General features: G+C 39.3%; 1 protein-coding gene across 1 annotated transcript; it reads right to left on the bottom strand.

Annotated features, from left to right (window-relative positions):
- Positions 1 to 7,434: 7,434 nt before the first annotated feature.
- LOC147627458 (uncharacterized) lies at positions 7,435 to 9,113 on the bottom strand. Its single transcript, XM_086815073.1, has 5 exons — positions 8,690 to 9,113; positions 8,432 to 8,540; positions 8,267 to 8,339; positions 8,089 to 8,156; positions 7,435 to 7,880 (listed from the first exon to the last, which is right to left on the bottom strand). Exons 1-5 carry the CDS (start codon positions 9,085 to 9,087, stop codon positions 7,866 to 7,868), a joined length of 663 nt encoding a protein of 220 aa, XP_086671199.1. The 5' UTR covers positions 9,088 to 9,113; the 3' UTR covers positions 7,435 to 7,865.
- Positions 9,114 to 11,729: the final 2,616 nt, after the last annotated feature.

Here is an 11,729-nt window from a genome sequence, read left to right as displayed (position 1 = left end):
TCTGCATGTGCTATATAGCTCACATGTACTGCATAGCAATCAGTGCGAGCTATATAGCACAGTACTAATGCATAACCATGTACTATATAGCTGAACTATTTTGTGAATACATAGCACTGCGCATGTGCTATATAGACGAAGTATTTTTTGAGGTTCAAGTCTGCTTATCCTCATCTACAAATTGGCCAATGCTCATTCGAGAAGCTCAAACCTTTCTTTGCGTGCAAGCTAAAGGACTGGAAACACATGTTGCTATGTGTACCACATACAAATTTAATACCTAAAAGATGCCTTCAATCGGATGCACTCACATGCTTTTGGCTTTCATGGAAGTTTGTGTAAATGTCATTGTATTGTTTGCAAATCAGTGGCAGCCAAGGGAAAATGTGTTGCACACAAGCACGTCATGTCTAGAATTATAGAAATGTGGAAATCTTGTCTATGCAAAAAGAAGGAGGACTCCACATACCATCAGTTCATATGTATCATGGGGCAATGCAATAATTGCAGTGTTAAAAAGCTACGCTTGTTGGCCACATGAAGAGAAGGAGACAACAAAGACAGTCACTATTCAGGTCTTTGAGGATATTCAAGTTCAAAATAAACATGATGTAACCAGACAACGAAAAGTGTTGCCCATCAAGCAAGTTGTTTTCAAAGAGTTATTAGTGATGTTGAAACTTCACTCATCAAAGTTCATTAAGCATAACTTCAGGTATAGATGGCAAGCTGATCAGGTGTACAGGGAGTGTCTCAAGAATTTCCCTACACATGTCATAGTATCTGTAATGGATTTTGCTGAGAACTACTCATTCAAATAGCAAAATGAAATACATTCCATGCATTGGCACTCAGATCAATGCACAATCCTTGTTCACATTACATATAGGCATAGTACAAGAAGCAACGACCAAAGCAACGACCAAAGCATAATCAAGGAGATGCATTTCTATATCTCTGATGATAAGAAGCATGATACTCTCTTTGTGCAACATTTCTTCCACCTTCATAATCGGTTGCTTGAAGACCAGGGTTTGAAATTTCAAAAGCACTGGCGTGGTCTGATGGTGCGGCTTCACAGTTTAAAGCTGCCTGACCATTCTATTTTGTTGGTCGCTTTTACAAACTGACAGGTGTGGAGATGATTTGGATTTTTTTTGCTCTTCAGGCCATGGCAAGGGAGAATATGACAGTGCTGGTGCAGTAGTGAAGAGGACATTAACACACAAACAACTCAAGTCTGATGGTGTAGTTCTTCAAAATGCTTGACATTGTAGCTTTCTTAAAAGAAACTATGTCTCATGGTGCAAGTAGCTTGTATGCCTACAGTACTAGCAATGGTCCCAGATTCACCGAAAGTTTTTGTTAGTAAGTGCAAATGATGTGGGCACGTCTAATGCATGGGGATGTGCAACACTCAAGGGACACAATCCCTACATTCTGTGTGTGGGTTTTGCAAACTAGACCAGACATAGTTGAAAACAAGAAATTTGGCTTGTTTCTGCAATGCATGTATAGCTAGTCATTGGAGATCATGCTCTAACAAGTCATATGTCCAAGAATGGTCACATATTGTTCTCAAGCCTATAACAGAAGGGTTGGACATGGAAGATATGCAAGAACCAATCAATATACTAGATAGGATGGCTGAGTTTGAAGATGAGAGACCCATGTTTGAGGGATCATTGGATATGCTTGGCCAACTTCTTGTCGAGGGGGAGACAACTATGCAGTCAACGCACGCAGAGGCTCATAACATAGAAGGAGTAGATTTCTATGTGTTGAAATGTGTAAAAGCAAGGTGGAAGACAGAGAAGGTTCTCAAGGACACTTGGAAAAACAAGTGCGCTAGAGGCACATATGTTATCACAGGTCTTTAGTCTTTATTATAAGTAGCAAATGGAGAATCCCAATCACTACAAATTGCTCAATGACAAGGGTGTGAGCCACACATATTCTCACCTAGTTAGGTCAATCAAGGTTGACATGCCCCTTGTGGATCCTGCCTCTAAGATGTATTATTTATGCCCTCAACTTCACGAGTCCATTTACAATGCCGTGCCATATGAGGCTGCTTGAAAGCTTTTCTATGTATCCTTTTTATATAGTAACCTTTCTTTAAAACCTTGCAAAAACATTGTTGAGAGAGTCTCATGTGCAATCAAATATGTATGCAGGTTCTCATTTCTTAAACCTGATTTGTTAAATCTGTATGCAAGTCATTTCTTATATCTGATTTATGGAGGTTGTCATCATTAGCAAAACCTTTGCAAAATCTTAGAAAAGTGAATTTTGCAATCAAATGTGTGCAAGTTGTCATTTCTTAAACATTTGCATTGTCTCAACAAATCAAAGAGCTAATATAGCAGAGAGATGTGCTATATTGCCTGATAGGCATGTGGTACATGCTGGCATACCTACACACATATGACTGCAACATGTGCACATATCTAGCAACAAGCAAAGTGTCTTTGTGCACCATGTATGGTTGTGCTATATAGCACAATACCTGTTCTATATAGCACAACACAATGCCCCTCTCATTCTTTTACCAGGTCTGGTTGTGCTATATAGCACAGTACCTATACTATATAGCACAAGACAATACAATCTAACAAGCAGAGTGTCTTTGTGCACCATGTTTGGTTGTGCTATATAACACAATACATGTTCTATATAGCACAACACAGTGCCCCTCTCATTATCTTACCATGTCCGATTGTGCTATATAGCACAATACCTGTACTATATAGCACAAGACAGTACTATCTAGCAAGCAGAGTGCCTTTGTGCACCATGTCTGGTTGTGCTATATAGCACAATACATGTTCTATATAGCACAACATAGTGCCCCTTCTCACTCTGAGTTCACCATGTCTGGTTATGCTATATAGCACAATTCCTGTACTATACAGCACAACACATTCCCCCTCTCACCCTAAGTTCACCATGTCTAGTTGTGCTATATAGCACAATTTTTGTACTATACAGCACAACACAATGCCCCTCTCACTCTAAGTTCACCATGTCTAGTTGTGCTATATAGTACATGTACTATACAGCGAACAACACAGTGCACAAGACACAGAACCAAGGATTAAGCAAGAAAAAATAGCATATACAAAACAAGATCCAATTCTAGTTGAGCCATAAATCGTATAATAACTTTGCCAGTTGTATTATATTCAAGTTAATGGCTGTTACAAAAATGAGGGTGTATACAAAAAGGATAATGAGGGTGTATACAAAAAGGATAATGGGGGTGTATACAAAAAGCCTCCCAATGCAGGGCTTGGTTAGCGCTTGCATAATTCATTATCTTCGTCACTGTGCGAGCGTACATAGTATTCGTCGCGATAACAGTAGCATATACCTTATCCTTAGGATTATACATCATGTTATCCTGTGTATAATGTCATGGATCCTTAGCACACCTCCACTTGACCATCCATGGAAACAAGGTCCTCGTTAAGAATTCTAGCTCTTGAGATTCATCCTCTGGTTCAAATGAAGGTGGACATATGCAACATTCCCAGGGGTTCTTCATGCTTTTGTACCGTGTGTCATCGATCAACAAAGTGTCTTGGGTAGAAAACCATGGGTGCCATAACAGGAAGTCATCCTTAATCACCTTTAAAAATATTGGTTTATTTGTGGAATCAGAGATGGGGATACCTATCACATTTCTCAAGGTGAATGGTGCAACCTAGCATCTCTCTTGTGGCAAAATATCCACAAAAAAGGATCTTTGTAGTTCAGGAAAACATTCCTTCAACACTGCATATAGGTTGTCCTTGACCATACCAATCCATAAGGCAACATGAAAGTGTGCCGCAACTGCATAGAGGAATCTGAGAGCATCAAGCCTTACAACATATTTAAAGTGAGACTTTCTATCCTCCTTTGGGGGGGTGATGATGTGGTATAGACTGGATACTTTACCATCAATCCATGTTTGAGGGACTCCCCGACTATATGTTATTCTATACCTTTTCACTAGCAGACCATTGACATCGAGCAATATGCATCGAGTCTTCACACGCAAGGGCGTACATATAGCCTGACATGGGATTGCTGCAAGACCATTGTCATGTTCCGTGTCCATGTTAACATCTTCCTCCACACTGGCATTGTCCTGTTCCACAGTGTCATTTCTTAAACTCACATTGTCCTGTTCTGTGTCCATGTTAACAGCCTCCTCCACACTGGCATTGTCTTGTTCCACAGCAGCATTGTCCTCAACACTGGCATTGGCACCACGATGGCTATTATCCTCCTCCAGAAGACTAACATTGACGTTCTCCTGAACACTAACATTGGCCATCCTAGCAGCATTTTCCACAGTGACACCCACAGTTGTGTCTATATTAACAGCCTCCTCCACATTGGCATTGGCACCACTATGGCAGAAATTAGATGTTTCCATATTAACATCCTCCTCCACATTGGCATTGGCACTAGACACAGTGGCATTGTCCTCAACACTGGGCACAGTGGCATTGTCCTCAACACTGGCATTGGCACCACTATGGTAGAAATCAGATGTGTTCATCTTAACATCCTCCTCCACACTGGCATTATCACTAGACACAGTGGCATTGTCCTCAACACTAGCATTGGCACCACAACGACAGAAATCTGATGTGTCCATCTTAACATCCTCCTCCACACTAACATTGACATTCTCCTAAACACTAGCATTGGCCTCTGCTGCCACAGTGACATTCTCTAGAACCTGTGATGTTTCTTTACTACCTTCATCACTAGAAACATCCACGAAAGCAGCATCACTGTGTGGTTGGCTCCTTGTACCATCATCAACAGTGCAGATCCATCTTTGTTTTCCTCGTAGCCTCTGGTTGCTACTCTGCAACATATTATTCATTTATGCACATGCATGTCAAATATTGCAAGAATAGGAACAACCCTCACAAGAAGTTGTTCATTTCCATTGATGATGGCTACAAAAGGAAAATCCATGGCATTTAGCAGTTGGAGAAATAAAAGAACATTCATTTAAAAAATGAATATAGACACTTGCAAGAATAGGAAAGCCATAACAAAAAGTTGCAACAATGAATATAGACACTTGCAATAATAGGAAAGCCATAACAAAAAGTTGTAGATGGTGGCTACAAAAGGGAAATGCATGGCATGTGACAATGCACAATACCATCATTAAGCATACAACTTTTTGCTTTGTAGCAAGCTTTTTCTTTTTCCTACCATGGATTAAGTGGACATCAAATTCTTCATCACCTAGTCGTTTTGGGGTGGATCGTAGTGGCACTTTGGGGATGGCTTCACAAGTTTTGGGGAGGGGGTTCCTCCAAGATTCTTTGCCACTTCGCTTATCTCCCTAAGTGACTCGACATATTGATCATCCAACGTTGACTCTGCATCACTCTTTCATCGCACCTCTGGGGTTGGGTTTTCTTCAAATGGAGAACCCCACTCCTTGTCCAAACCAGCATGAGAGCATTGTTCTACATGTATACATGTAGAGACATAAGAAGATCCCCAAAGAAACTTAAAGATATAGGTTTTTATTATTACGAATATATAAAATAAATTTACCAGCAGTCACATGCATTGACATGTTCTCTGTTACTTGCATGGTCTCCTCTGCTGGCAAAACCAAACGTCGGCTTGTCACTACCTAAAAATGCAAATTCAATGTATTCATTACTCCAGAACCATCAATGTGGATTACTTGCTTTGTATACCAAGTCAACAACTTACCGGAATAGGGCTCTTTCTTAACAATTACAACAGCCAGACCCACCATGTGCTTTGCCCTCTCAGACACAACTCCGTTATAGCAGCGTATGCACATACACCTTGGGATATGCACACGTGTAAAAGCACATCATGTGATAAACATGGTTAGCAAGGCAAGGAAAAGGCATCAAGGGCTACCGCATCAAAGGGGGATCCACATCCTACACAACTATATGAGCTAGCGACATAGGCTCCATTGAGAGGATCAGTAACTACAGTAGGGGGGAGTGGACAAAATGCATGCAGCCCTCATGTCTCAGCCATCCTATTTAGGCCAGCTCAAAAATTGGTGTGTGCAGTTTCCTTTGTCAGTTCCTCCTCAAAGCTTGCTGATACAATCTACAATACAAATAATAGAAAAAACGCAAGGAAGATAACGTTTTAGTCGCCAAACTAGTTTGAAATGACTGTGGGCTCATTATTGTTAGTAGTGGGGAAGTTGGTAGCCCTTCCTATAGTAATAGCCTCTGCTATATAGCTCTTTCACAATATAGTTTAAAATTTTTATGTGCCAACTAAACCTATGCTATAAATTTGGGCTATATAACTCATATAGTATTCCACCAGACCATGCTTAGACCCTACCATACTAACTAAAAGTATAACAAGTGGCAATGCACTCCATGCTAGATGATGTGCTCTCATCGTAGTGAAACAAGTGGTAAGTGTATGTTGTGTTTGTACCTATCAATGTTTCATATTGGGATTAATTATAGAGAAGGGCAATTAATTGAAACAACTAATGTGTTTGCGTTTGTGAGATAGTCGATGAGCAATGCGCATGTGTCGCATATGGAGGATCTTGTCTATATCTTCTCGGACCATTATTATTCCGTATTATTTTGTGGGCCATGTGGTAAATGTTTGTACATATTATTTATGCACGCTTGTGCATGGCGTTGCTATATTCCTAGCATATATGTTAGAAGAGCTTTGATTATATACACTTAGTGTGAACAAGATCTAGTGTTTGAGCTATTTTTGTAAAAGTGAAAAAGCAAGCCCAATTTTGTACGCACAACTATTGATAGCTCCTTGGGCTATTTATTGAATACAATTCTCAAAATAGTCGTGGAAGTGGAGCTACACGCATAAGGGGGGAGATTGCACCCAATAGTGTCTTAATGGTGATGTTGTTCTATTTTTTTTGTTTTATGCTATGCTATGCTCTATCATATCAATTTGATTCGAGCCTATGCTTTAATCTTTGATGTATTTATGAGTTTTTAATTATTTCTTCAAGAAGTACATAACGTCCCGTGACATTATAGGAGGAGCTAATTTTATGAGATTTTTCTGGCACAAGCTTCTTCAAATATAATCACTTTTTAAAAAAGCACTTCACTCAAAACTCGTTTGAAATTCTAAACCATCTAAATTTAAAAAGGATATATCACATTTTTCCTATTATAGGTTTTTATTCTTTTTCTAGAAAAGCACCTTTTTCATGGTAAAAGGGAAACTTTAAGGAGAAACATTCACAATTAACCATTTGATCTGCAATGGTGTTGTTACATGTGGTTTACAAGTTTGTTGTGTAATAAATTTAAATATGAATGATGTATCAGCAAGCCCTATGAAATCAAAGATGTTTAGAAAATTATTTTGAAGTGCAATGATGAGAAATTAAGAAAGCAATGGGAAAACCTTTGGTGGCAATTTCAAATATAGTTGGCAGAGCACCATTGGGTTTAGATGTGCATTCCAACTTAGTCTTACATTCACTACAACTTAGATGGTGCATCACCATTGGGTGCAGATGTGCACCCTAGCTTAGTCTTACATTCACTGTAACACCATAGGTATAATTTTGACTGGCAAAGACTTTGGCCTTGTAGAGCTTGTGAAATCACCAAGGTAAGCGTGTCACGGCCGTGAAATGTATGTCTCTAAGGTAACAAAGTGTGTTGGTGAAATGTGTCACAAAGATAACACTAGGAAATGTTTATATTACATTAAAGCTCTAATGAAGGAGCTCTTCATAGGTCATAAATAGATTGATGCTCTTGTTCTCCAAGAAGTTAATTTGAGAACAAGGGGCGTTTATTGAGAGTATTTCTCCCAATGTCTCTCCCATGGAAGCGCTACACGTTCTTAATCTGGAAAAAGTCAAAAGTAGTGGTAATTAGCCTAAACATTCTTATGAGCACATGAAATTGGCTTAAAAGTCACATGATTTTCACGTGGCTACTTTTGTAGATTGTTAAAGTTAAGGGTTCATATATTTCTCTAGTTAAGTGATAAAAGTAGGCTTTACTTTTATAGTTAAGTGATAAAAGATAGTTAAGTGATAAAAGTAGGCTTTACTTTCTTTTGTTTGGAAGAGGAGCAAGTGTTTTCTTTCTCAAAGACATCCGCCAACCTTCGTAATTGACCTGAAATCAAGCTCAAGTTCATTGATTAATCAGACCCCATTTAGGCTAAAGAGATTTGTTGCCTCTTTACTCAACAAAAGGAAAACGAATTATCAACACTATTAAAATACCTGCTAACTGATGGCTGTGACGGCTTTCAAGGGGCAAAGACTTTGGGTCATGTATCCAACTAGCATATTCTCCCTATATGATGTGTATTATAGAAGAAATGAGTTACAAATATTTATCATGGTATCCTTAGGGCTATGCAAAGTATTAAGTATAGAACCACATACTTCTCCATAATTAGAGCTTCCAAATTGGAATTCTTCTAGAAAGTCTGCTAAGATGCGAATCAAATGGCTCCCATCCTTGGATTCCTTTCCATCCACGACAATTTTCTCCCTTCAAAAATTATAATAATCATTTCACAAAACAATAATATAGGATGGGTTCCTTTCCATCCACTACAATTTTTCTCCCTTCAAAAATTATAATAATCATTTCATAAAACAATAGTATGTATATTGAAGAAGGAAAAAAAAAAAGCGCACCAGTCATCATCGCCCCGAGATCGAAGCCGGTCGACGCCGCTTTTCCAGACCGCAGAGGTGGCGGTCGTGGGGAGGCCGACGCTCTCGCCGCCGCCGGCGCTGGGCTTATGAACACAACTGTACGTGGGATTATTGTAGGCGTTGCTGCAAGCACGAGGGCTACCAGGCTCATTAGGCGGCGGCGGGGGAGAGGCGCTTGTGCTTCTGGAGCCCAGGCCGGCGGGCTTCACATGAATATTATGATTCTTCTGCAAGGGCTTTGACATAGTAGTGGTATTGTGGAAAATCTGTGCTGCAGCTTGTTGCTGCTGCAGGCATGCCCTTGCCCTGAGAGGAGAGCGACTTGCCTTCCTTCGAACTTGCAGGGGCGCACCATCCATAGCAATATCGCCCACCATCGCAAACAACCCCTTCAAAGAGACGCCGCCTTGCATAGTTGATATAATTAATTATTATTGAGGAGGAGATGAGAAGAAGCTGTGCTTCTTGTGAAGCGTCACCAAACCATATTCACCCTCCTCGATCCATCTTTTGGTGTTATTATTATTATTATTATTATGTGGCACCTCCCAGGACCAAACATGACCATAGCTTAAGCCAATGGGAAGTGTAGCTCAAAGCCTTGCAAGGTAAATTTGTAAGAAGAAAAAAAAGCTCAGAACTCCCCTCGTATTAGTGTTTTGGCCCTTAGGGAGGTCAATGAGCTCTATTCCATATTTTGGAATGTGTCCTCTCACAAATGAGCATCCCAAGAACTCGGACTTTTCAAGGTTTGGGCTTCTCTCAAATATAATTCCACCATCCATGGAGGAATACATTAATTTAGCTAAAAATGTATCTATGCTCAAATATGCATGCTATAATCCACATGCATTTTGGCCTCTTGAGTATGCATATTCACACCTGAGTGCACTCTCACATATGTTGCATACTCACCAATGGATGGATTTTTCCAATGTGCACTATTTTTTCATTGTCATGCCCTCACATATAGAACGTCACAAGCACACATTAATTACTGTCGATACACTCTGGCACACCTTGAGTACACGCATATGCCCATGTATACACTATTGTATATTCACATATGAGAGTGTATACACTATTGCATACTCACATATGAGAGTGCACATGCTCACATAAACTCTCATTCTATTATATAGCTGGACCAACTATGCTCGCATATACTCTCACATGCATTGTAAACTTGCATATACTTTGAGGATGCATACAATGACACTTTTAAGCACACACATGCATTATGTTTCCACTCTTGTATGGTCCCTTGCTGCATGCAAATATTTTCCCATAATCTCTCTTGCATTCTCACAAGCTCACATACCTATGCATTAACAATATGCTCCCTTACATGCAAACATGCTCCAATATGCACCCAAACGTCGTCACATATACACTCTTGACATATAAATTATTCTTACATATTATTCATGCATAGTTGCTATAATAAAACTACCTATGCTCACACACATAATCTCACGTTCACTGTGTACTCACACATGGATGGTTGCCTTGCCATGTGCACTGTGCACATTCTCGCATACTCATATATACTCTTGCATGGTTACATTCCCATGTGCACTATGTATACTCTTGCATACTCACCTATACTCTCGCGTGCACTGTGTACTCATATGTGGATGATAGCTACTAGACTAGTACATTGTGTACACGTTTCCATACTCACATATATCCTTGAGTATTCTCATTTGCACATGATTAAGCATATATATGCAATGTGTACTCACACTTAATATATGCTCCCTTGCATGCAAGGGCATACTATCTCTTGCATTCTCACAAGCTCACATACCCATGCATCGATGGAATGCACCCTGGCATTCCCATGAAAAAGTTCCATGATGTTGGTTGCATACTTGTACCTTGAAGAGTCTTTCAACTCTTTCTCCTTGAGCAATTGGTTTTTCCTTATCTTTGAATTCTTTAACTAAACAACTATTTGAGTTTAACCTTACATATCTTACTAACCAATTCGTTCAAAAGAAAATACATTTTTCGTGATGCTCAAAACAAGTTTTAAAATATCTGGCATCCTTCATTTCACCTCATGGTGTTTGATAATTGACCTTCAATGGCATGTCAAATATCATCTCCAGTAATGATGATCACATCCTTTTTTAGATGGGCCAAATTGATTTGAACTAATGAAAGTGATGAGTTGATTGGTTTGAAGCTCCCAAATCATCATACCCAATCATCTTACATCTCTTGTATGTGTGGCATATGTAGACACAAACATTAATTTGAACTAATAAAAGTGATGAGCTTATTGGTTTGAAGCTCCCAAATCCACATACCCAATCATCTCGCATTTCTTGTATGTGTGCCATATATATAGACACAAACATTTATGTAGATACTGTTGATCAAAGGAGACATGATACACCAAAGATAGCTCCCAAAAGTCTATGAAAAGCACACCGAGGTCAGGTATATATAGGTGAGACCTACACCAAAGATAGCTCCCAAAAGTCTATGAAAAGCACACCGAGGTCAGGTATATATAGGTGAGACCTAGGGTTAGGTTGGACAAGCTATATATAGCTCCAACACCACCGCTCAAACAAAGGTCTCTAGCTATGGATGAAAAAACCCTTGGGGAGTAACAAGGGAAAAACCCACAGCCCCGATATATGCCTACCATTTTATTATTATATTTGAAGTGTTACAATATAAATATTGCAATGGTCACAAAGACCCTTCATAGCTTGTAGAGTAATAGAATGGTCCAAATAAATATCCAATGAGATAATATAGCAGCATCAACATCCAATAGTTGTCCAAATAGATGTCCAATAGAATAGTCCAAACAAATGTCCAATAGATAACATAACAGCATCAGCATCTAATAGTGGTCCAAATAAATGTCCAATAGAATAACATAGCAATAGATGTCCAATAGAATGGTCCAAATAGATGTCCAATGAGATAATATAGCAGCATCAGTATCCAATAGTTATCCAAATACATGTCTAATAGAATATAATAGCATCAACATCCA

This window comes from Cibotium barometz, chromosome 20 (assembly GCF_041138505.1).
Source record: "Cibotium barometz isolate CiBa-2024 chromosome 20, ASM4113850v1, whole genome shotgun sequence".
NCBI classification, from domain to species: Eukaryota; Viridiplantae; Streptophyta; class Polypodiopsida; order Cyatheales; family Cibotiaceae; genus Cibotium; species Cibotium barometz.
The sequence above is the reverse complement of the archived record's forward strand: the minus strand, read 5'-3'. Positions and strand labels throughout refer to the sequence as shown.